Source organism: Eschrichtius robustus, chromosome 20, assembly GCF_028021215.1.
Source record: "Eschrichtius robustus isolate mEscRob2 chromosome 20, mEscRob2.pri, whole genome shotgun sequence".
Classification (NCBI taxonomy): Eukaryota; Metazoa; Chordata; class Mammalia; order Artiodactyla; family Eschrichtiidae; genus Eschrichtius; species Eschrichtius robustus.
In genome coordinates, this window is record NC_090843.1 from 8,491,378 (window position 1) to 8,517,610 (window position 26,233).

The window sequence follows — 26,233 nt, forward strand, 5'->3', positions numbered from 1 at the left end:
GTATGCGTGAGAGGTAGACAGATAGACAGACAGACAGACAAACCCAGAAAGCACACATGTCCTGTCTGTGGTGCTTGTGTTTCTGGCTGTAGTGTTTGTGTCTTGGTACGTGTGTCTGCGGGCACCTGTGAGCGTGAGTCTCTGTGTTTTAAAAGGAAAGCGATCAGTTTCATAATAAAATAACAACTCCCAGCAAGCATGCTGGCTGGGTGCGCAGAAATCAATATCTCATTAATTGAATGCAACCCTCATAAATCACGGGAGGAACTCGAAATTAAACCTCCTTCCCGCGGCTTCCTGGAGAGTTCGCGCTCAGGGCCAGGGGACTGAGGGCTGGAATCAGCGATGGCCTCGTGGGGCTGGGAGGAGGGGGCCGAGCCTCAAGGGGGCCTTTTGGGGGCCTGGCCTGACGGGAGGTGATGCCTGGAGCTGGTGTCCTGGGGGGAGGTGGCCACTGGCTACCAGCTGGAGCCAGAGCTCCCGGCTTGGCTCTGGGCCCTGGCACCTGGCCCTGGGTGGTGGAGGGAGTAGAGTCTCCTGAGGCCACTGGGTGGCCTGTGGTGTTGGTTGCTTCTTCAGGGGACCCTGGGCCAGTGCTGCGAGGCTGGCTGCACCTTGGAGGCTGGCTGGCTCCAGGAAGCCACTTACGCCCGAGTAGGAGGGGCTGGTGGCCAGTCTGTCAGCGTGAGTGAGGGATGCTCAGACAGGTGTTCGAGGCTTTAGAGAACCATGAATGCTTCGAATACCCCAGCGGGGTTCCCTGGGGCTGAGGGGTGGGGTGGGCGGGTGACCAGGGGCCTGTCTTGGCCTTCTTTTACTTTCCAAGTAAGAATTGATCATTTTGGTGGAATGCCTGGTACTTAGTATGTGTGCACAGAGGCCCAGGGCTCACAGTCTGAGCATGTTTAGTTATTTTGCAAATACAGTGGGAGGGAGCAGGGCTGGCACAGAGCACCAGTGTCTGAGCCTCCGCCCCGTCCCCAGCCTGCAGTGCAACCCTGGGAAATCATCTTACCTTCTCTGGGCCAATTTCAGAGCTGACTGAAGTAGCAGTAATAATGATTAATGATGAGAATAATAAAAGCGGCTACCCCCTACTGGGTACATATTATGAACTTTGACCTTGGCCAGCGGCCCAATGAGGAAGATCCTATTCAGGTCTGCATTTGACAGATCTGAGGGAACTGGGCTCAGACAGGAAAAGGACTGGCCCAGGTCTTAGGGCTGGAGGGGGCTGAGCCTGCCTGCCTTGTCTGCATTGCCCCGTGGTGCTGAGAGCCGTGCAACCACGTGGCTATCACATTGGTGGGGGAGGGGTGCGAGGTGGAATCTTCCCCCGGCTGAGAGGATGGCGGGACCCTTAGGGCTGGCGTGATAATGCAGAATGTCCCCAGCTTTTCTGCCCCTGCCTGGCACCTACAGATTACAGGTTGGGGCCAGAGAACCTCACTTCTCTTGCTGGGGTGCTCGTGGGGCCCCTCCCACACTGGCTCAGGAAGAACCTTTTGCTACTGGAGGAAGTGCAAGGCCTGGGCCAAACCTGCCTCAGCCTGGAGCCCAGGCACCTACAGAGTCCCGGGCCTGGCGGGGGACAGCGCAAGGCTGATCCCCTGGGCAAACTTGGGTGGGACCGGGGGGGACCCAGTTTAACCAATAGCAAAATAATATTTTATGACTGCATTGGCATAAAGATGCATATAGTAACATTACATATTAAAACCTTTTCTTTGACCTACAATTGTTTCCCGATGTTTAAAGAAATGGAAACACTTCCGCAGACCCCTAAAATCACTATGGGCCCTGGTACTGAACTGCCTGGGCCTGATGGAGAAGCCACCCCTGCCACCACCCTGACCCCATGGTGACAACACTGTTAGCTGCAGGCAGCTGCATACCGTCTCCCCAATCCATCCCCCCTTTTTCTTTTCCACGGAAGCATTTCCCAAGTCATAGATGTGCTGTGGTTTGAGGTGTCGCGACATCTACTTTGATTGTCATTTTAAAAAAAGCTTCCCAGGGAGAGAAGCCTAATCCTATATTATTTGAAAATAGAAAGTGCTGTGCAAATGCTAAGTCCAGTATAATAATAGTGACGCCAAGTAATTCTGTTTTGAACAAGTTGAACTTGTTAAATCAGACAGATGCCATCTGCACTGTTTTAAAGCCGGGGCTGGTGATATGTTTTATGCAAGAAATGCTTATCAGATGAAAATTGCTGAATCTCCCCAAAAGTAAATTGCTTTGCTCCGTAGTTAGACTCATGAGACTTCCTCTCAGGGATGGGGTGACCACTATAGGTAGGGAGTGAAAGCATCTCAAGCATTTATTGAGCACTTACTGTATGCTGAGCACTTGACAGTCAGCTTCATGTTTAATCCTTGCAATTAATCACTCTGTGAGGTAGTTGAGATTATTCAGATTTTATATGAGCTAACCCTGGGGTTCAGAGAGGTTAGATAACTTGCCCAAGGTCACACAGCTCTCCAGTGGAACCAGGATTTGAATCCAGGACCTCAGACTCTGGGGCCCTTTCTTGGTCCAATAAGTCTCCGAATAATGTGGAGAGTCATGGACCTAGAAGTGTGAGGAGTCAAGGGCTCCCCCGCCCCCCGTTGCTCTTCATCTCCCATGAAAGGAGCAGCAGGATGGGGGCTGGACTTCTGCAAGAGGAGGATGGGTGGGAGATAAGACGTTCCTGACAGCAGGGTGGCAGGAGAACCTGGGCTCTTTTTCTGTAATGGATTAAAAACCGTTTCCCCTCAATTCTGCAGATGGTGATTGTGTTCGTTTCCTAGGGCTGCCGTAAAAACTGACCACAAACCAGGCGTCTTAAAACAACAGAGATTTATTTTCTCTCCATTCTGGAGGCTGGAAGTCCACAATCTAGGTATCAGTAGGGCCTCACCCCTTCTGAAGTCTCCGGGGGAGGATCCTTCCTTGCCTCTTCCAGCTTCTGGTGGCTTCACGTGTCCCTGGCTTGTAGACACGTCACTCCAGTCTCTGCTTCCATCGTCACGTGGCCTCCTTCTCCCTGGGTGTCTCCACACGGCCTTCTTATAAGGGCACCAGTAACTGAACTTAGGGCCACCCTCCTCCAGTGTGACCTCATCTTAACTAATTACCTCTGCAGTGACCCTGTTTCCAAATAAGGTCACATCCTGAGGTTCCAGGTAGATGTGAATTTTGGGGGGACACTATTCAACCCAGCACAGTGATGGAGCTCTGGGCATGTGGCCCGTGTGGGGCAGTACCAGGCTCCACTTATGAAAGCAAATCCCTGTTCTTGAAGGCGCAGGACTCCTTTGGGGGTTTTAAACCAGCCACCCATAACCACCCCCAGGCATGGGGGTGCTCAGAGAGGTGGATGGAGCAGAGCCTGGACGGAGAGGTGCCGTCAGGAAGGCTTGAAGTGAGGTGGAGTCCCTTCCAAAGTTTCCAGGGACCTGGCAGGACCCCCACTGGTCCCAGACAGGGGTTACTTGTGCCCTAAGTTCTCTGATTAGAAGCTGGAGGGCACGCAGTCAGTCCTTCTCCACCTGGGAGCCCCTCCTGTTGGGCCTCGGCCGCCCGTGCTCTGGGCCAGCCCTGACCCAGCAGCTGTCAGGTCTGGCCTTCTGCCCTGTGGCCGCCTCCCTCCATCACCAGAATGCTCCTTCCAGGCGGTGCCGTGTCCATCCTGTCCCTGGAGGTCAGTGGGGAAAGCATTCCACGACCCTCATTCAGAAATTATTTCAGAGCCCAGGGGACATCAAGGTCATCACATTCCTTCTCTGCTGCAGCCCAGGCGTTGTCAGTGGGTGCGTATCACCCCCTAAAGGGTGAAAATTGGCTCTTGTAATTTTAGCTACTACAATGGTTTGTGGCCCTCCACAGGCTACAGTGTGTAAACAGATCTGCAGAATATCCGTGGAGTTGACATTTCAAGGGGGGAGGCTGAGAAGGGGAAACAATGTCTAAAGAGGCTCCTTAAGGGAGTGATAATGAGAAAAGGTTGAGAAACAATGGTCCAGCCCAAATCCCTTCTGCTGCAGCTCCAACCCCACCTCCGCAATAATGATCGCTAACACAGACGGGGCTGTTTTCACGCAGGCACCGCTGTTCTGTGTGCCTTACACCTTTCCTCACTGAGTCCCCCAGTGCAATGAGGGAGGTGCCACTATCTCCTCCATTTTATTTGATTTTTTATTTATTTTTAAATTTTTATTATTTTTTTGGCCGTGTGCACGGCTTGCAGGATCTTAGTTCCCTGACCAGAGATCGAACCCGGGCCCCCTGCAGTGAAAGTGCGGAGCCCTAACCACTGGACCACCAGAGAAGTTCCTTTCTCCTCCGTTTTAAAAGATGAGAGCTGGAGGCACAGAGAGGCTGAGTGACTTGCCCAGGGTCACACAGCTCATGAGAGGCAGAGCTTCAGCTCACTTCCTTGTGTGTTACTGTAAAATGGAGATGAGCTGATTGTCCTCTTCCCTACAGCATTCCTTGACAATCTGAAGACCAAGGAGAAATATTGCTACTTCCTGCCTGAGGACTTTTTTGAGCAAAGGAAACATCATCTTATATGTCTTTGCTCATTCTTATTTGTAATTTCATAGAAGGTTGTTGAAGGTTGAATTGTATCTTCCAAAGGGATATGTTGACCTTCTAACCTCCGGTACCTATGAATATGATCTTATTTGGAAATAGGGTCTTGGCAGATGTAATCAAATTAAGAGGAGGTCATACTGGATCAGGGTAGGCCCTGCTCCAATGACTGGTGTCCCTATAAGAAGAGGAAATTCGGATACACACGGAGGAAGGCCAAGTGAAGACAGTGAAGACAGAGGCGGAGACTGGAGTAATGCATCTACTAGCCCGGGAACGCGGAGGACCGCTGGTCCCAGCCAGAAGCTGGGACAGATGCTCCCTCAGAGCCTCCAGGAGGAACCAACGCTGTCGACACCTTGATTTCAGACTTCTGGCATCCAGAAGTGTGAGAGAAGACATTTGTGTTGCTTTAAGCCCCCCCAGTATGTGGTCATTTGTTACAGCAGGAAGTGAATAAAAGGCAATGCCATTTTCCATTAGAGTTTGGAGAGGGTGGACTGGACTGTGTGTGCACATGTGTGTGCAATGTGTGTATGTATATGTGTGTGCACGTGTGTATGTGTGTGCACATGTGTATGTGTGCGCACGTGTGTATATGTGTGTCCGCGTGTGTATATGTGTGTGCACATGTGTGTACACATGTGTGTATGTGTGTGTGGAGGGCTCGTCTGTCACCCCCTTCCTGTCACCTCTGCCTTCTGTCCCCACCCCCATCTCCATGTCTCCCATACCAGTTGCCTTTCTCTGTGGATGGGGCCACGCCCTTCCTCTCCTTACAGAAAGTAGAGGTGGGGGGAGGCGGGGGGGCGGCCCGAGGGGCACCACTGTGCCTCCTCTGGTGAGAGGTGGGGTTTACAGACCCCAGAGGAGCCCAGGTTGGAAAAATCCTCCTTCGTATAATTCTCATTATGTGCGGCAATAAAGACCTTACAATAAAGTCCTTGTAAAGGGATAAATGGAGCTTAAACGGGGCCTGCGAAGCCAGAGGAGGTGGTGAAAATCAAAGGAAATGGAATTATTGTCTTCAGAAAAAGTAAGCAGCTTCCCGGAAAAGGGCCTCCAGAGCCTTCCTTGCTCTGAGACCCACGTGCCAGCCGAGTGGGATCTGTCTCAATAGAAGTTTTTGCAATGAGATAAATACTGCATCTGATGTCTAATAAACTTCTCTGAGAGGGGAGTAGTAATCAACACCAGGAAATAAATTCTCCAAAAATAAAGGCAGCACGAGTATTGATGATGGGGTGGAGGGCTGTGAAGTTTATGGCACTAAACTCATTTAAGATCCTGGGAAGAATTCATTCTCGGGAACCCAACAATAATTTACTAGAGGTTTAATAGTTGGCAAGTCCCCAGGCTGCTCTGGGTGGAATTTACTTTGGCAAGATACAACTCCTCTGGGAGAAAATAGAGAAACAGACTCAGGGCAGCCGGCTGTGCTCAGGAAAAGGGCCTCCGTCACCTGGAGATCCCTAGACAGATCTTGACCAGGCTCTTGAATGGAATTCCTCTGCCCATGTCAGCCTCAGGCACTGTCCTTCACACGTGTGCAGACACGCCTGGCACCTGCAGATGTGGGCTTTCCCAGATGCATGCCACGTGGGTGCGTTGATGGTTAGCGAGCCCCTCCAGCCCGGGCTGGGGCAGCAGCGGCTCCGTTTCCTGGCCTGACTTTACCCATCGCTACCTTTCCGTTTGGCGCGGGGCGGTGTCTGGGTGCCGGGGGCCCTGCAGTCCCGCTGCCTTTGCTGGCAGGCTGAGGCCTGCCCTGCCCGGGAAGGAGACCGTGGCAGGCTCACCTTGGCTTCTCGCACTTAGGCTACCCCCCGGGGCCGGCCTCATGGAGCGGATCCAGGCCATAGCCCAGAACGTCTCGGACATCGCCGTGAAGGTGGACCAGCTCCTGCGCCACAGCCTGCTCCTGCACAGCAAGGGTGGGGGCCGGGGGCACCCTTCTACTCCCAGGAGGCCAGAGTACAGGGTGGGACGTCCGGGGTGGGGCCCTGATTTCTCCTCACGGCAGCTGCCCTGGCTCCCGGGGGCCCTGCGTCGGGCTCTCAGTGGGGTACCTCAGGGTTCCCCCCCACCGTCCCTAGGTGGCTCCTTCCATTCCTCTTGATATGGGGGCATCAGGCTGGGAGGCCCTACCTCTGCGCCCATCCAAAAGTCAGGAGTACATTTGGGTGGATGCCCGAGGTCTGCCCGTCCAGAGAGCTGGTTCATAGCTGTTCAGACCAGCTCCGCACTGGTTCTGCACCCCCTAAGGAGGGTGGGCGTGTTGGAAGAGGGGACACCCCAGGCACAGGGACCCCCTGGTGGTGGCCTTTCAGGGGAGAAAACTCAGGCCAAGGGCAGAGTGGGCTCCTGCACTGCCCCCCCCCCCCAGACCAGCCCACCTGCCTCACGCTTTCTTTACCGGGCTCCTCCTTGGACCCAGGTCCTCAGCAAGGTGACCTTTTCTCCCTGCAGTGTCTGAAGGCCGGCGGGACCAGTGTGAGGCACCCAGTGACCCCAAGTTCCCTGACTGCTCAGGAAAGGTAGAGGTGAGGCCTGGGCCTGAGGGTGGGGATGACCAGGGGCCCCTCCTCCACGGAGGCCATACCCCGGATTAGCTCTGGGATTCTGCTCCTGGCAGGGATATCCACCATCAAGGGCCTCTCTGCCTGACCTCTGGACCCTGAACCTGGCACTAGCTGGCAGAGGCCCACCTCAGGGAAACCACTTCTCTGCTTGGGCCATCTGCCTGGGGCACCAACCCAAATGTCCCAGGATGGGTCATGTTGCAGGGTTTTCAGTACTTTCTTACAGCAGACGAACTATTAAGTATACATATGGCACCACCAGCAGCCTGATTCCCAACAAATTCAGACAAGGTGTGGACCTCATTCTCTCTACCCCTCCCTCCCGGCCCAGCTGACCAGCTGGATGGAGAGAGCCCCTCCCTGTCCCCACCTCCAGGGTCCTACCTCTGGCTGCCTGAAGTCTGTCCATCCGGGGAGCCAGTCCACAGGCATAAAAGCCAGCCCCCTCACTGGTGCTGAAATCCCTAAGAGCGTGGGCTGTTGGCATTGCAGACCCCTTCCTTGGGGACCAGGTGGGGGTCACTGTGGATGAGTCCTGCCCTGGCCGCAGCCCTGGCCTCCCTCAGAGGCTGCTCCCTGACCTTGGCTTCAGCTGAACCCTGCTCTTGGTTACGGGTGGAGGACAAAGGAAGAGGGGCCAGCCAGGCCCTGAGCTGCTGCACCTCCACTGTTGCCCCTGGAACCTTGGCCGCATGTGTCCTGGACTGGCCTCATTCCCCCAGGGTCCTTCTCTTTCTGGGCCTGGGGGATGGTGGTCCTGTCTGGCCTTCCCTGAGGTTCTCAGCAGCCAGGACACAGGGCTGGGACCTAGGGCCCTGGTCCAGTCTCTCTTCTCTGCTTCTAGCCTTGCTGCATCTTTAGGGTGGGCCCCAGAGACCTCGGGGTCCCCAGGGACATGCATGCAGGGGGCTCACCGAGGGTGCACATGGGGCTGGCGCTGGCTCCTTGGCCCAGGCTGGCCCTCTCCACAGTGGATGCGTGCCCGCTGGACCTCTGACCCCTGCTACGCCTTCTTCGGGGTGGATGGCACCGAGTGCTCCTTCCTCATCTACCTCAGTGAGGTCGAGTGGTTCTGCCCCCCGCTGCCCTGGAGGAACCAGACGGCCACCCAGAGAGCCCGCAAGCCCCTCCCCAAAGTCCAGGTAGGTGTGGGAGGTGAGTGGGCCGGCACGGGGCTGCCAGCCAGCTCTGCCAGGTGGGTGGGCTGGTCCCAGCCTGCCAGCCTGCGGGTGCCCGTCCCAACTTCTGCAGGATGCTGCAAAGCTGAGACTGCTTAAGGGGCCGGCTGGGGCCCTGGAGGTGCCCCCTTAATGCACTGGAATAATGGTAATAATAGCTGTCACTCATTGAGGGCTTCCTGTGTGCCAGACACTTTATTTGTACTTAAATCTCCCAGCAGTCCTTATGCAATCGCATTTAAGAGATGATGGATCTGAGGTCTGGAGAGCTGAGTTAACTTCTTCGAGGCATATAGTTACTCTGGCTCCACTGAAAGGCGGCCTGGCTTCCCTGCCCTTGGAGCCCCGGCTCCGACCACTACCTACTGCTTCCTTGTCGCAGCTGGGATCCTGGGAACTGTCATAGCTGACCCCCTCACGAAGGGCTTGGGACAGGTGGCTGGAGCTGGACCGGGACAGACCGATGTGGCTGGGGAGTGAGTGTTGCGGGGAGGAGACCTGGGCTCCCTGACTGTGGGAACTGGTGGGCGTCTTAGAAAAAGTGGGAGGGACTTCCCTGGTGGTCCAGTGGTTAAGACTCCGCGCTTCCAACGCAGGGGGTGCGGGTTCGATCCCTGGTCAGGGAACTAAGATCCCACATGCCGGGCGGTCGCAGCCAAAAAATAAAAACAAAAAACAAGAAAACAGAAAAAGTTGGAGAAGCTAGAACAGGCCCAGCCTCACGGGGAAGGTGCCAGCCCCTGTGCCCAGGGCAGTGGGTGATGGCGGTGTCGTGGCTGCTGGGTGGAGGATTAGAGAACTGAGGTCTGGACCCTCCTCCAGGCAGTTTTCCGGAGCAATCTATCCCACCTCCTGGAGCTGATGGGCAGCGGGAAGGAGTCTCTAATCTTCATGAAGAAACGTACCAAGCGGCTCACGGCCCAGTGGGCACTGGCTGCCCAGCGCCTGGCGCAGAAGCTGGGGGGCGTCCGGAGGGACCAGAAGCAGGTACCTTATCCTCTACGTGCATTGAAGCAGCTGAGCTCAGAGAGCTTAGGAAGGGAGCTCAGGGCCTCAGGCTGCCAAGTGGACACGGGGTCTACCCTTACAAAAGTTTTATTGCATTTATTTGAATTTGAGCCGCGGGCATGGGGAGGCAGAGTCTGGATAGATGCATGTGGTAGCCCTGGCCCTTTTCACGTCTGGGGCAGAGTGATACCCCCTCTGCCTTAAGAGTCCTGCAGTCTGTAGACATCTTGTTCTTGTCAGGCAGAAGAGTCATGGCATTTGCCTGGAATGTTGGGAATAATGTAGCCTGTTTGGGGGAAGTTCCTTGGTTCATTGGTTCGTCCATCTGTCTGTCCATCCATCCGTCCATGCAATAAATATTTACCTGACTCTCTCATCACCCTGTTTATTTCTTTCAGAGTCCTTATCATTTCATGAAATTATCTCTTGTCTGTGTTTACTGTTGTCTACCTCTTCCATCTGGAACCTAAGCGCCTAGAGGGCAGGATGTGACCATCTTGTTCACCTGTGTCTCCAGCGAGGTCACTCTGCCTCTTGGTCCCTCCGCTGTGCTCTGGTGCCAGAAAGCGCCCTTCCAGGCACAGCCTGGAGACAGTGTCTTCTGCTGGCCGGGTCTCCCTGGGGGTGGCAGGGCTGAGGGCTGTTGCTCCTCTGTGCCGACCCTCTGTGTCCCCCCCCACCCCCAGATCCTTGTCCACATCGGCTTCCTGACCGAGGAGTCTGGGGACGTGTTCAGCCCGCGGGTGCTGAAGGGCGGGCCTCTGGGGGAGATGGTGCAGTGGGCAGACATCCTGGCTGCTCTCTACGTCCTGGGCCACGGCCTCCGGATCACAGTGTCCCTGAAGGAGCTGCAGAGGTGAGTGCCGGGGGAGGGGAGGGGAGGAAGGGGAGTCCCTCGTCACCCAGGAGCTCTGGGCTCCTGCTGTTGTCGGATGGTGACATTCCTAATTCCCTCCTCCAGCTGCTCAGTCTGCCTCCTGCCCTTCCGTCCTCAGCGCTGATGCCTAGTCATTTTGGGGGATGCACCAAGGGCGTGTATTTGCATAGTGCTGTTCAAACAGGGTCCTGTTCCCCATCTCAGGGCTGACAGGGGTCCTAGTGTCTGTGCTCAGGGACTGACCACTACTGGCTTGTGGAGTTGAGCCACGTCATGCAGATGGGGTCCCCTCTGCCTGCTGTCCTGGTGGACTTGCTGCAGCCTCAGGAGTCCCCTTCTGGAACGGGGCTCCTTCCTGGGCCTGTTCTGGGGGTTGGGGGCCAGGAAGACCTGGAGGGTGGTGAGGTGGGCCAGCAATGCCTACCCCTTCCAGTGCTTGCTTTCCAGGGTCCCTCTGATATTGTTGGAGGTGGGAGACTAGTGATTAGACTGGGTAGGATTTTGTGTGTGTGTGTGTGTGTGTGTGTGTGTGTGTGTGTGTGTATGATGGGGTTTATTTTAACCGCTGTATCTGTGGGATGTAGAAATATGTAAGATTTTTCTTCTTTTATTTATTAATATTTATTCTATGATATTTGATACATACAAAAATATACGTACCGTATGTCATGAAGTACAAGAATGGAGTGATCGCCCATGATTCTGCCATCCACCTTTAGAGTGAGAATATTACCAGGGCTCTCATGTTCGCCTGGGGACTCCTCTTGCCCATCCCTCTGTCCTGCCCGCCGCCCCCCACCCCCCCGCCCCGACCCTGGAGGAAACCTGGAACTTGGATTTTGTGTTTATCATTCTTTTGCTTTTTATTATTTATTTATTTATGTATTTTGGCTGGCCGTGCAGCATGTGGGATCTCAGTTCCCTGACCAGGGATCAAACCCCTGCCCCTCGCAGTGGAAGCTCGGAGTCCTAACCACTGGACAGCCAGGGAAGTCCCTCTTCTGCTTTTTTAAAAAAAAATTAGTTTTTTTTTTTACAAATTCACGTATCAATAAACAATATATTGTTTAGTTTTATTTTCGTTTGGTTTGAGCTCTGTAAAAATGACATCTGCTGTCTGTAACCTCTAAGACTTGTTTTCTCCACCCGTTATTAGGTTTTAAAGATTTCTCCACATTGCTGCCTGTAGCTCTATTTCATTCATGTTCAGTGCTGTATGATATTCCATTGTGCGAATGTACCATAATTATTTATCACTTTTTCCTGTGTGGACATTTTCCCCTGTTTTTACAAGTTATGATTTTTTTTAATTTTATTTATTTTTTTGTCTGCATTGGGTCTTTTGTTGTGCGGTCTTTCTCTAGTTGTGGCGAGCGGGGGCTGCTCTTCATTGTGGTGCACAGGCTTCTCACTACGGTGGCTTCTCTTGTTGTGGAGCACAGGCTCTAGGCATGTGGGCTTCAGTAGCTGCAGCACATGGGCTCAGTAGTTGCAGCATGCGGGCTCTAGAGCGCAGGCTCAGTAGTTGTGGCGCACGGGCTTAGTTGCTCCGCTTCATGTGCGATCTTCCCAGACCAGGGATCGAACCCGTGTCCCCTGCATTGGCAGGTGGATTCTTAACTGCTGCACCACCAGGGGAGTCCTTTACAAGTTATTCTGAATGATGCTGTGGTGGACATTTTGTACATGTCACCTGGTGTCCCTGGGTCAGAGTTTCTCTTGGGTATAGACTGAGTTTTTTCTTTGGTATAGACTTTGGTGCACAGTTGCTGGGACTTAGCGTGTCTGAAAATTCAGCTTGACAAGAAAATGGCAACTGTTTTCCTAAGTGACTGTACCAGTCCAGTCCTACCGTGTGTAGGTTCCCAGTGGGATACATTCTTACCCGCATTTAGTGTTATCGGACTTTCTCATTAGGGGTGTGGAGTGGTAGAATATCTTGTTATGGTCTTAACTTGTATTCCCTGGCAACTGATGAGGCTGAGCAGTTTGTTATATTTTTGGCCCTCCTTCTTTCCTCTTGATGAAATGCCACTTCATGTCATTTGCTCACTTTTCTGCCGTGTTGTTTATCTTTTCCATATTGAGTTGGAGGAGTTCTTTATATATGATGGGTATAAATCCTGTGTATGTTATATGTGTTTTAAAATCTTCTAAGGCTAATTTGTGGCTTGTCTTTGTAATTTCTTTATGGTCTTTTGTTTTAAGGAACAGAAGGTCTTAATTTTAATGTAGTCAAAGTTATCAAGTATTTTCTTTACGGCCTGCGATTTTGTGCTTGGTGAATTCCTATTCCTTTCACTGGCATTGGGATAAGATTGTCTTAACTTTGTGCCAGGGCATAACTAAGGAAGGCCTCTGAGTTGTTTGCCTGCAAATGAACTTTTCTCCATCAGCCCATTAACTTACTCTCAGGTGGTTTTTCAAGCTAGAATGTGATTCCTCTCCAGAGCCCTCCCACCAGCTGGATGGTCTGTTTGTTCTAGAAGTCGTTCTCTTTTTCTGATTGGCATTTTGTCCCGACCACGAGTGCTGATGCTGTGTAGCGTGGACGTGTTGGAGAGAGGAGGATGCCGATGGGGACAGAGCCATCGACAATCCTAGGTCGACAGGGCCCAGGCAGCACTGGCCTCGGGCAGCTAATCAGCCTCTGCAGTTTTCCCCTGCGGCTTAAAGTCTGCCAGTGACTCAGGTAGAACTTCTTGTGGCCTCAGTCGGAGAGAGAGTAGGGGGAGAAGGAGGCTGAGACTGGGGTGTGCTTTGAAGGTTTACATCCCCATGGCTTGAAATTCAGCCCTCTGGAGTCATCCTTTTAAGTTGATGCGCTTGTCTCCAGTAGGCCTAGTAAAGACGGAAAGTGTCTTCAGAGGGGAATGGAACATGTAAGTGTGGATGTGGAAGAGGGTCCGCTTTGAAGGGGGAGAAGGCGACAGGGACTGACGAAGGGGCTGCATGGTTGTGGCAGTGTTGCGAAGCCCATCCCAGCTGGGGGGGCAAAAGGTTCTGGGGGAGGAGGTGCCACCTTGAAATAGCACCTCTGCCCCATCTGTTTGAATGTCACCAGAGTGGGAAGGACCTAGGCTGGGAGCTGTCCCCGTATGCCGGTGCTGAACCCTCAAACTAGCTACCCGGTGCTGGGAGAGGGAACCGGCACGTCCCTCACGCTGGCTCTCACCCTGTGGCATTTTGTTGTCAGACAAGCTGTTCCCATTGTGCGGGCCACTGCAGAGCGGTGTGCCCTCTCCCTGCCCACCAGCACGCACTGCTGCTCGCTGAGCTGTGCCCGCCCCTGCTCCCTCCGAACAGAGAGCTCAGGAGATGTGTCCACACTGTGTGTGGAGCAGAACACTGCAGAGGCAGCTAACATTCGCAAATAATGAAAAGAGGTGTCTCGCCCTGGCCTCAAAGCTTCCTACAGGAAACTCAGATGGGGTGGTGGTGGTGGAGGAGGAGGGAGGAGAAAAGGGACCCGAGGTGTGGGAAGCCAAAGAAGTCTTAGGCAACTTAGGATGGCACAGCCAGTGCTGTGAGAAGCCAGACCTGCCTCAGGCAGAACAGCAGGCAAGGGTCGGGGGACCCTTGTCCCCTGGGTCACCAGAGACCCCAAGATGCAGTGGGAAGAATCCTGGGGGTGGGGACTGTCCAGAGCCCTCATCCCAGGCTCTGCCGCATACAAGTTCTCTGTCAGTGTGAAGCATCCTTCTATCAACACCACGGACCTAGCTCCACCTCAAGGGTTAGATAAATTCACGTTTACCAAACAGCGCTGAGCTGGATTCCTCCCTTCTGACCGTGCATCTTCTGGGGCCAGAGAGGTGAGAACTTCCTTCCTTTACTGCTCCCTCAGGGAATGGGAAGGATCCCATGCATTTGTGACAGCCCAACATCACACTTAGAGAACCGTCCTTCCGTGAGAGAGCAGGTTATGACAAGTCTCCCTAAGAGGCAGGAATTTAACTCAGTTGTTCTGCTTCTCAGCCTGTGCTGGGGCGTCTCCTCTTCCAACCTGGACCCTGAGTCCTTACCTGCCCAGAGTGCTTCCTCTTCCTCTGGCCACTCTGGGCCCGGCTGGAGCTGAGCCTGTGGTCAGTGAGGTTGCTTTTGCCCATCGCAGGGCCAGAGCAGTGAAGATGGGGGTCACTGCACTTGGGAGGCCCTGAAAGCGAGGCCCTGGTGAAAATGCCAGAATCTGAAATATGCCCCTGCTGCCATTTCTTTCACTCCACACATGCACCCACATGCGTGCATGCATGCCCCTGTACACAACCACACATGCACACCCTTGTATGTGCACACCCCATGCATGCACACACATGCACACCCCTGCACACAGGTGCACGCCTCCACACACACGCAAACACACACCCTTGCACATGGACATGCACATACCCCTGTGCATGACATGCAGCCCATGGCACACTCATGCACACACGTGCACACAGGCACACCCCCAATGCACACACTCACACACACACCCCACAGAGAATCCATATCTTTCCACCAGTGTGCCACTTCCTGCCAAGCCTGTACGGACCTGAAATTCCCAGAAGCAGGGGCTCTAGGGAGAGGTCGCCCCACCTCCGCTTTGCAGTGTGTTAAAGGGGCAGGCCCAAGGCTGTGCCCAGACAGCTCTGCCCTTGGCTCCCTGTGGGGTGTAGGTGCAAGCAAAGACTCTTGCTCAGACAGGGCAGAACTGTGTAAACAACTCAGTCACCTCAGGAAACAGTCTCAGGAAGGCTCTTTCTAAATCTGTTAGCAGGTACAATTTAAAACAACTAAACGAATAAAAATTTAAAAAAAGAAAACCACCTTCCCCAGGAGACATAACACACTTATATCTATAAAATTAACAGCACCCGCTGTGTTGAAATTCGTTTCAGGTGGGAATTCTTAACCCTGGCTGTAGCCAAACCGCCTTAGAAATATACCGACCTTTGGGCCCCATTCTTGGCGTCTCTGATTTAATTGATCTGGGGTGGCACCGGGTATCAAGTCTTCAAAGCTCCCCCAGGCAATCTATGATCTAATGAGCAGTGACCGTTGGGAAGTAGAAAAGTTGAGGCTGTGGCTTTTCAACGCCACCCCACCCCCCGCCCCCGCCCAGTCTGGGTAGCAGGATAGCTGTGGGGTTAGGACATTGCAGAATGTGTGCACGGGCCCCAGGAGCAGGATTAGGGGCCTGGGGTAAGGGCTCAAGGCCTTAAAGATGTGTGGATTCCTCCCGAGCCTGCATTTGCACACTCAGAAGTGCCAATGTTACCCTTGGTTGCAGGGTCGGGGTCAAGTGGAGGGGCAGGCCAGGCAGGCACTCCTTGGAGGTGGCCCAGGTAGCGAGGCCTCTCGCAGCCCGCCCAGGACATCCGTGCGAACCTCTGCCCTGGAATGTACTTCATGCCACGCCCTTTCCTGGATGTACTTTTTCCTGGTGACAGCTGTCGGCTGGGGCTATGAGCTGCTCAAACTGATTCTTTGCTGGGACCACCCGGACGCTGCATAAATGCAGGCCTTTCCTTGAGTGGAGATTAAAACACAGATGTGATTTAGTTTGCTAAAGTCGCCATAACAAAGTACCACAGACTGGGGTGGGGGGGGGTTTAAACAACAGAAGCGTATTGTCTCCTAGTTCTGGAGGCCGAGATCAAGGTGTTGGCAGGGTTGGTTGGTTCTGAGGGTGTGAAGGAGGATCTGTCTCAGGCCTCTCCCGTAGCTTCTGGCGGTTGTTGGTGATCTTTGGCGTTGGTTGGCTTGTGGAAGCATCACCTCTATCTTTGCCTTTACCTGCACATGGCATTCTCTCTGTGTATGTGTCTGGGTCCAATTTTCCCCTTCTTATAAGGACACCAGTCATATCAGATCAGGACCTACACTAATGACCTTATTTCAACTTGGTCACCTTTGTAAAAGCTCTACCTCCAAGTAAGGTCACATTCTGAGGTTTTGGGGGTTAGGACTCCAAAATATGATTGGCGGGGGGTGCACAATGCAACCCATAACAAGATGGTGACCATTTGAGCCTAGAAAGGGGTTGTGGGCAGAGATACCATTGAATACAGGCATGGCACTGCCATGGGTTCTGCGGGAGGTGGGATCATCCGGGGGCCCCATCTCCCAGCCTTGTCAAGCTGTTCCATGCAGGTGGCACCAGGGTAACGTGAAAACAGGTCAACGGGATGTGAAGATAATCCGAATTCTGAGAGTCGCAGCTTGGCTCCTGCCATAGAACGTCTCCCTGGGCTGGCAAAATGCCCCGCGTGGGGAAGACAGCAGGACAAAGACGCCGCCTGTACATTTGTTGTAGTTTATTCACAGATGTTCACGGCAGATGTCTTGGCCACTGACTCAACAACGAGGCTGGACGGATGAGCCGCTTTTCTCTGCTCCTCATGTTTTGGTGTTTTAATTAACCGACTCACTGGAGTGATGTTTGGGGCAATGCACAGAATCTACATCTGGCTTTGCTGCTGCAAGTTGTTTCCGGGGTGAGAGCGGTGGCGTGCAGGGACAATGGGCCCTGATCAGACTGCAGCTCGGGCATGTCAGACAGTCTCGCCCGTGCCCTGCGCGTGAGACGGGAGGAGAGATGATGAAGCCAGAGCTCCCGTCAGCTGCATCTGAGACATCCTCATGGATGCCCGGATCCACGGTGGGCATTCTAAAGTGAAGCCTTTCCCTTCCTGCCTGCCCAGAATCGACTGTGCTCACCCATTTTATTTGCATAATTTCAAGCATCTTTAATAGTACATTGGCATGAGGAGAAATTACCAAGCTCTTCCTCCCTCCATGAGTGAAACTGGGTTTAGGAGAAAATTAGTTGACTTAACTGGGAAATAATGAAAGTTTGAGAAGAGAATGTTTAAATAAGGAGGACGAGGAGGGGAAGCTCGGCCCCGACCCCTGTGGAAATCGGTCTCCTGGCCTTTTTGTCTGTTCAGTGTTTGTTCAAGGGAAATACTGGGGAGGGTCCCCGGAGAATGACCAAGGCAGGGACCACATCCTGTCCCTCTTGCTCAGCCCAGCTTGACCAAGCTGCAGCCAGTAAACCCTCTGAAGAGCCAGTCCAGGAAAGCCTCAGTGTTTGAACCCATTCAGATCTGTCTGTGACTGGCTCAAACTGGCCTGAACTAGCCAGCTTAAGGCAGCCACTGGGGGGATGGTGCTGCCATTCTCTGGAGTGGCGGGAGGGGAGAGAAGAGAAAAGCACTGATTTGGGGGGACACACGGGGAAGACCTTGAATTTGGGTTTAGACACGTTGAATTAGAGGTGCCCATGTGGAGGCAGCTGAGTGATGGGCCGTGGGGGCTCAGAATGGAGACAGCGTCTCGGCAGCCACTGGTAACTGAACACAAGCATGAATAAAACTGCCAAGTGATAGGGGAAAAGGCCTGAGAGCAAAGCCTTAAGAAACAGCAACACTGAAAGGCTTCTTGGGGAGAGAGGTGCTGGCAGAGGGGACTGAGAAGGAGTGGGCACCCATGGAGAAGATGCTTCTAGAAGGAGGGTGTGGCCAATGATGTCACATGCTCACAAAAACTAAGAAGGAGACTGAAAAATGTCCAAAGCATTTGGTCACATGGGCGTCACTGTTGACCCTAGAAAGAGCCATTTTGGTTGATTTGTGGGGACAGAAGCCAGAAATCTGTGGGTTGTGGAATGAGGGGGCTGCTGAGGAAACCAGCAGCGAGTTAGGTTCTTCTCCAAGGAGTTCAGCCGTGAGCGGGAGGAGAGAGAAAGAGAAGTGGGGGGACAGTGGAGCCGTAGATGGTGTGTGAGTTTCTTGGGGCTGCTGAAACAAAGCACCACAAACTGGGGGATTATTGTCTTCCAGTTCTGGAGGCCAGAAGTCCGAAATCAAGGTGTCGGCAGGGTTGGTTCCTCCTGAGGCTGGTGGAAGACTGTTCCATGCCTCTTCTAGATGCTGGGAGCCTCAGGCTTTCCTCGGCTTGTAGATGTCTGTCTTCTCCCAGGGTCTTCACACCATCTTCCTTCTATTGTGTCTGTCTCTGTGTCCAATTTCCCCTTCTTGTGAGGGCACTAATGACCTCACCTTAACTTGACCATCTGCAAAGACCATTTCCAAATGAGTCACATCCCAGATACTGGGGTTAGGACTTCAACATCTTTTGGGGACAATACAATTCAACCCATAACAGAGGTTTGCATGTTTATTTTTCAAGATGGGAGAGTTGTAAGCGTGTTTAAATGCTGGTGTGAAGGAACCAGAAAAAGGAGGAGTTGAAGCCACAGGAGGGAAGATAGTATCATGCATGGTGGCCCGAGAGGATGGCCCCCAGGAGGAAGGAGAAGAGGGCGGGATGTGGTGGGGGTACTGATGGGGCTACAGGGATGGAGGCAGGGCTTGGAGCATGCCCACTGATGCTTTTTATTTTATCTTTGATGTAGGAGGGATGACCATCTGCTGGGAGTGAGGTGGAGGGGGCGGGAGGTGTGAGGAGAGTGGATGAGACCAGAACACCCTGAAGGCCGCCCCGGATTTGTGATGTGTTAGCCCTTAGCAAAGAGGTTTGAACCAAATATGGCAAAATCTTATGACAAGGCTGGGAAGTGGGAGCACAGGTATTCATTATTATCATTGTATTATTTTCTGTAACTTTCTGGATGCTCGAAATACTTTATTGTTCAATTAGAACAGGGGAGGAAGAGCTGCATCCAGCATCTGCTTGGCACTTAGCAGACCCTGTACACAGTGGTTCTTTCTCCCCCACCTATTCCCAGAGGAGGCATGAGAGGCAAATGACTAATTAACACTAAAACACTGCATCCCCTCTCCCTTCTGGTTTGTTTGTTTGTTTGTTTGTTTGGCTGTGCCATGTGGCTTGCAGGATCCTAGTTCCCCAACCAGGGATCGAACCCGTGCCTCCTGCAATGGAAGCGTGAAGTCCTAACCACTGGACCGCCAGGGAATTCCCGCCTCTCCCTTCTTTTGCCTTCTTCCTCCTTGGGTTCCAAGGAGGCATTTAAATCCGCGTAGCAGGATCATGTTCGGTGTAGCTGAACACCGAGGAAGATGAGGGCCTCTGCTGCTGGGGGCCCAGAGCCTCGCTGGTCCCTGCCCTTCATCCTTCCCCGGGATCCAGGAGGGATGATTCCCTGCACCTCCCGCTCCATGCTGCTCTGAGCCACAAAGAGTGGGAGTCTGTCTCTTGCAAATCAAGGCCCCTAAGGCTTGACCTTGGCCCGTAAGTGTGACCTCACGGATGTAGTGGCCTAGGCGCCTTTTCCAGCTCTGGCCTGGTCCACATTGGGGCTGGGAGGTTGCAAAGGAAGAGCGATTTAAAAGAAATCACAGGCCCTCAGGAAAGGTCCGTGCAACCCAAGTGGGGTGGGGAGAACTTGGGGGGAGTCAGAGAAGAAATGAAGAGGAGGGCTGGCTTCTGAAGGCTTTTGAAGGAAGGGTAAGGAGGTGGGATTCCTTCCGGGGGGTGGCGGGAGGGATGCATCAGTACATCTTCAAATCTCAGGAGCCATGGGTTCTTGTAAACAGAGGTGGGGTCCTGAGCAAGAGGAGGTCTTGTCCCATGGCGGCTGGAGAGGAGGAAGGCAGACGGTGGGATGAACTTCCTGGAGACTGAAGTGCCCCCCACAGGAGGGATAAAACTCCATTGCTCTGGGCTCAGAGCAGGGGCAGGGCTGGCCTGGGACTCTTTTTATTCCTAGTGAAGCTGGCAGAAGCATAGGATGGTACAAATAACCCCTAGCACTCCTCTGACTTCCCTGAAATCATAAAAGGGCTCTGGTCAAGATCTTGGAAGCCAGACTGTTCTTTCCTTGGCTGTTCTGGAACGGACCCAGATTACCCTACGGTTCGTGGCGGCACTCCAGGGCTGTGTCTCTCCTTTAACCCAAGTCCCCCACAGGGCTTGTTCCAGTGGGATTGAGAGCAGAGTCTCACCCATCTTTGTTTCCTCCACGGGTTGGTTCCTCACAAAGGTTTGTGGAACTGGATAGAACAGCGAGAGCCCCTAGGACCTGAGAATCCCCGGAAAAACTGAAAACCAACATCCCAGTGGCAGAGCGAAGAGGTGGCACCTCTGGGACCGACCTGGCCATCAAGAGCCAACACGGGCTTCGGTGACCCTAACCTGCACCCGGGCCTGAGATGCACCTTCACTGAAATCCTGGCTTGGATGAGAGAAGCCTTGATTCGTGCTCCGCATTCACGTGCATTGTTACATGAAAGGGGGAAGGAGGCAGGGGACAGCCAGAGGGATGTGTTCCCTGCCCCGGCGGCCCCCAGCGAGCTGGAAGAATGAGTCTGTCGTTTCATCCAGCTCTCCTGGGAGCAGCAGCCATATTTTTAGCCCTGAGTTTGCTTACTAGGAGGGAACGCTGGGGAAGAAAGTGTCGGCTTTGGACCACAGGCCCGACGCAGGCCGCCCAGTTCCATGTCCGAATCCTTCTGCCTGTGTTTCCTTTGGGTTTTGGCTGAGCAGTGGCTTTTCCTTTGAACTCCCTTTTCCTCTGAGCCCTGACTCCACTGGGGACCTGACCGTTCTCTTTAGCTGTGATCCCTGACCCTCCGAGGGCACTGGGACACCTGCCTTTTCGGGAGACGGAAGCTGCGGGTGAGCCCATCGTGAGGGCTTCATAAGGCTGCTTTCGTTGGCTCAGGAAGGTCAGCTCACGCTGGGCAAGAGAAGGAAACCCTGCAGGAGAATTTAATTCCTTCCTTGTTAGTGATCCTAACCTACCTGCTAAAGCAGCTCGTTAGAAGCCCAGTTAACTTTCTGGGTTTATTTCTCTGTGGTCCTCACGCTCTGGGGAAGGGGCGGCAGCCGCTCTAACAATGGCCGTGAGAGAGAGACGGGGGCAGTGCCTTAGTGGTCAGGGAGTGTGCACCGGACGGGTTCAGAGGGCTAGCAGGCCCCAGAGGAGACAAAGGTCCTGGGCTGCCCAGGCGGGGTGCTCCCAGTAATGAGATGGATCCAGGGAAGCAGAAGTTCCCCATGGGCACTTAGTGCCTGGAGGCAAAGATCTTTGAGCGCTTGGTAAGGATTCTTTTTAATTAGGTCCATCCCACACAGAGAAGACAGAGAGGGAGAGAGAATAGTTTGTTCCAGAATTTGAGCACTACCTGGAGAGATTATTTCTAGCCACAGACCAAAGGCACAGGGAGAAATAAAACCGGAGAATTTTTAGCCTAGAACCGTGGAGATTTGTCCATGTGTCATGGAATGGGAGTGGAGGTGGACACCAGAGCGATTCTGTGTCTGTGCAAGGTCACCCAGCAAGTTTGTGCTGGAGCTGGCGCCCAGGGTTGCTCTTCACCGTGTAGAACTCAGCATTTTGATTCCTAGCTGAGGTTTTTTTTTTTTCTTTTGGGCGTAGATTATATTTTTTCTCTGCCTTGTCCCATTTACCCATTCACCTTTTGATCTTTTAGCAAAGAGTAACAGCCATCCTGCTCTGGCTATTTGTTGAGCCCCTACATTGTGGGGGGCCCTGGAGAAGATGGGAACATGGGTGCCTTTGGGAGACAGAGTGCTGGGCGTGCACTTGTGCGTCTGGGCACAGACACCATGAGTGTGGACAGTTTGGTTTTGACTCTTTAAAAAAAATTGTAGTAAAGTACATACAATGTAAAATATACCATCTTAACCGTGTGCGGTTCAGTGACGTTAGGTACATTCACATGGTTGTACAACCATCCCCACCATCCATCTCCAGAGCCTTTTCCTCTTCCCAAACTGAAATGGTCCCCATCCCCCACTGCCCCTGACAGGTTGGCTTTCAAGGGTGGATTAATCTGGGTTGGGCACCAGGACCATATGACCAAGTGACCTGTAGAAAGGCTCTTTTTCCCTAGATCACCCCTTCCCACACCCCCTTCATCTGTATTTAGACTCACACTCAGGTGGCCTGGGGACATTTGGAAATTCATTCCAACCACCCAATTTGGCAATTGCACGGAAACTTCCCAAGCGTTGGGGGTGGTAGTGGGTGGGCAGGGGAGGCTAAGTGGGTGCATCTGAAGTCCCCTCATGCTGAGAGGCTGCTTGTGCCCCTCTCACCAGGGCCAGGGGGGTGGGGAGGCTCTGTGAGCCCCTCCCGACACAGCCCTGGGCTAAGAGTCGGAAGAGAAGTGAACTTGACATTGGAATTAGGAAGATGTCTGGACAGGGGCCTTTTGAGGAATCAGCACGGAAGGTGGAATTGTACAGCTGAGCCTCCCTGGGCACCTTTGTCTGAAGGTTGTCAGGAGACAGCGTTTTTCAATTCATGTCACTGCTCCAACCAACCACTTAGAGTAAAATTGCCCATAAAAGTGAACTTAAATTACAAGTGATAAAACCACAGCCCCCTCTCCCCTCGGCTGACCCTCTCTGCTCTCCTCGGGACGAGCTCAGATTCCTTGTGACAAGAGGAATGAGGAAGCTTCAGATACATTTCCAGTGCAGTCACCGTAAATTGAAAATCTTTGTTTTCTAGGGCTGGGGGGACCGTGGGCCTCCTCGTTAACTCCTCCTGGGAAGGGGACCTGCCATCTCTGGACCAATTTGTCTCTCCTCCTCTTCTTCCTGTTGTGATGTCCTTTTGGGACCCGTGGGGCCACTTGCATCCAGTCCAGACCAGGAGGCTACTCAGCTAATAACCCTCGGCGACGCCCATCAGCTCTGGGCCCCTCTCACTCACCCACCCCCTCTCTCCTAACATGCTTTTCTTGACCATGTTTTCAACCTTTAAACCAGTTCTTCCGGGGGTGGGGGGAGGGCGGGTTCCCCTGGTTCATTACCTTGTTAATTCGTTTATGAACTCAACAATACTTATTGGGTCAGATCCTGTCCCAGCTCTGGGCTTTCAAAGATAACCTGGCCCTGGCCTGGAGGGGCCCCGGTTGTGAGGAGGTGACTCAGGGCAGTGCAGAGGGATGGTAGGGAGGGGAGTGGGATGCTGGGGCAGGGGGATTGAGGGAGACGGGCGTCTCACTCTGACCAGAGGTCCAAGGAGGGCTTCCTGGAGGAGGAGGCAAGGTTTGAGTCCAGGAGCAGGAGGTGAGAAGTCTCTGGAAAGGATCAGATGGAGCCAGGGATGACTGACCAGGTTGACATCGTGGAAAGATCTCTCTAGAAAAGAGTCAGGCAAGACAGGAGGGAGGCAGAATGGAGAGGAAATTATCTCAAGATTCTAGCTGAAAAATGACCGGGACCTTAAGTGAGGGGTGTGTGTGTTGGGGGTGGGGATGGGGTAAGGAGTTGCCAGACTCAGAAATTCAGAAGGTGAACCTGATGACTAAAGTAATAATAATCAACGGAACTTTCACTCTCCTTGCCTCACTTGATCCTACCAGGAACCCCGTGAGGTAGGCATTTTTATTTGTCTTTTGCTGATGAGAAAAATGAAATCCCTAGAGACTTATGGCCCCTCCAAAGTTAGCAACAAAACTGGGACTGGGGCCCAATCTCTGCTGGCAGCCTGGGGCTCCAATTTCAGGATGTCACTGTGGTCCAGTGACCCACCATTGTGCTGTCTGATGCCCGGTGGCCCTGGGGAGGAAGGAGAGCTCAGTGGGTAGGAGTGTGGGCGCTGGAGCCCACTGCCTGGGTTCCAATCCCAGCTCCACGCCTTCCTGGCTGTATGATCCTGGGTAAATGACTAAACCTCTCTGTTTCCTAATCTGTAAAGAGGGGAGCAGGATGGGAATGGGTCTGATCTCATAGGGTAGTTGCCCAGATGAAAGGAATTGAAGAATTGATGAGTTGAAAGCACGTAGAATGGTGCCTGTGTTCAAAATGGTAGCCATGAAGGTGAGGAAGACGACACAGGCTCTAGGAAGTCAGTGTGGGGTCATTTTCCCAGGAGAGGGCTGTGACTTGCTCATCTGGCCTCTCAGTGGCCCTGGTGTCTGGGGCTGGGGCCAGAGGTGTAGTCAGGGTTGAGGCAACCAAAGGAAGCCCCCATGACTTTGTTGGCACCACCCATGGCCACAGAGGGACAACATGTTGCCTGGTAACCAGCTGGAAAAGCAGTGTGGGAAAATCAAGCATGTGACTGGTGCAGGTAGCAGCAACTAGACCCACCTACGGTTTATATTTTCAGAATCGTCTTAATTTTCCCAGACCCAGATTCCATGAGGGAGGAGCCGCCACCCCCTTCCTCACTTCTGCAAGAGGAATCATCACTTTGTCTTTCTATTTGCGGTTCTCAGTTGAGTGGAGGAAGTGGGGAGGGGGACCAGGGTCTGTCCTAAACCCGGAGCTTCTATAGCCCAGGACAAAAACGATACTCCATCTGACTGGAGGACTTTGGGGTCCAGCCACACTGGAAAGAAAACAGGGATCCTACAGGGGAGAATGTAAAACCTGCTCGACACTTAAAAATACCACCAAATATTTCATGAAGTCTCCAGGTTGTGGGAACTGTTTCCTGTGATGGCTCCAGACCCCTGGGGTCCTGGGCTTATTCCCCTTTGCTTTCTGAGTAATTCAGCAAAAAAGCTGAAGAAGCACGCCCTGCCTTAGAAGCCCTGGGTTTGAGAATCCTATGTGGCCGTCTGGTTGGAAAGAGGGACTCACTGGAGGGTTGGACGGGTGGAGATGGGGGTGGGGGTGGGGGTGCTTGGCCATTTTTAAGTTTATAGATAAGAAATGGGGAGAAAATGGTTATAAGATTTTTGCACTCCTCTCTCCCCACTTAGCAGCAAAGGTTCTACCACTGGGGGAGCCAGCATGGGGAAGATGAGTGAGGCTGGGTGCACTGGCTGGGGGAGGGCATGCCCTTCTCTGCCGGCCACAGGCCAAGCCCTGATGCCTTGATCCCCGTCACCCGAAGCTCCCCTTGACATCTTTCCATCATGGCCTTGTCATCAGGTTATCATAAGCATCGCTGAAAAGGCCGCGTTAGGGCAGTTTGCTCAGGGGACAGTGTTTACCGAGCCTCTGTGGGTGTCTTGCTGAATGCGAGTGAGATAGTGCAGAGGCGTCCAGGTGCTCCTTTTCCACGTGGCTTGAATTGTCTCAAGGAGCCGGAGATGCGACCCAGGGAACTGATGATAACCGTGGCCTTTTGCCATGTGGATCCCTGAAGGGGCTCCCTGGGAGGTCTCGTGGATGCCTTCCAGCATCTGGACCACGAATCCAAGGGAGGCGGGAATGGGGGAGGTGGGCAGCTGCTGGGGGGGCTTCCCTGGGGGCCGACACTACTCCCTGCCTGGCTCAGCCGCTCAGTACAGACTTACTGAGTCATTGATCTAAAAGCCTCATCACCTCTGCAGGGGGTGTGTAGTCAGGCTTAGCAAAGGCTCCCGGATGGTGGGCAGGGGCATCCAGGACAAAGTTCACGCTGGCACTGTGGGGACCAGGCAGGGGGCTTTGAGCCTGCCTCCTGGGAGGTGGACTGGGCAGATGGGAGGCCGTGTCCTTCAGGCTCCAGTGAGATGATCCAAAGTCTCCACCCTGGGTCACCAGTGGCAGCCCTGTTCCCATATGAAAGCCTGCGAGTGTGACCCAGCAGGCAGGGTCTGCCTGTGGGGCAGGGCTAGGCATCTCCGTGGGCCAGGAGCCAGTCAGCAGAGCGGGATTATATCTTCTGGGGCACAGGTTTGGGGACCCTTCAGCTCCTAACAAATGCTGAAGCTGTGCTGAGGACCTCGGCGGGTGTTTATGGCACTTTGTGAACATTGGGTAAAGGTACCCCCTCTGGGTGGACACAGCCCTGCAGGGATCAAGTTTGTGCAAATTAGCAGAAGGTGCTCCTTCCTTCTGGCAGGCAGCCCAGGCCAGGTACAGTCTTGGCAAGCTAGCCGGGGCTGGATCTCAGTCCCATTTGCCCCTCGTTGGAGTCTCTTGTGCAGTAAAAAACCTATACAACCGTACATGGCTGCCCTGTTTGCTTCCTCTCCAAGAGTTCGCCAGGATTCATGCACTGACCTCACTTTCCTTTACAGTGTTCTCCCCGCCACTTATTCTGGGCTGTAGGAACCAGGGTGGGCTCCAGGTCCCCCCAACGCAAGCCTTTTTGGGAAGAGGGGCTTTTGCTGTCTGTGGGTCCC

General features: G+C 53.4%; 1 protein-coding gene across 2 annotated transcripts in view; it reads left to right on the forward strand.

Moving 5' to 3' along the window:
- Nucleotides 1–26,233, forward strand: part of MGAT5B (alpha-1,6-mannosylglycoprotein 6-beta-N-acetylglucosaminyltransferase B) — a 66,319-nt gene that overhangs the window by 17,906 nt on the left and 22,180 nt on the right. For both annotated transcript variants that reach the window (XM_068530809.1, XM_068530808.1), the window contains exons 4-8: nt 6,400–6,515; nt 7,051–7,124; nt 8,135–8,305; nt 9,164–9,328; nt 10,036–10,205. In XM_068530809.1, coding sequence (XP_068386910.1) covers nt 6,400–6,515; nt 7,051–7,124; nt 8,135–8,305; nt 9,164–9,328; nt 10,036–10,205 — 696 coding nt within the window. The remainder of the gene's footprint in view (nt 1–6,399; nt 6,516–7,050; nt 7,125–8,134; nt 8,306–9,163; nt 9,329–10,035; nt 10,206–26,233) is intronic.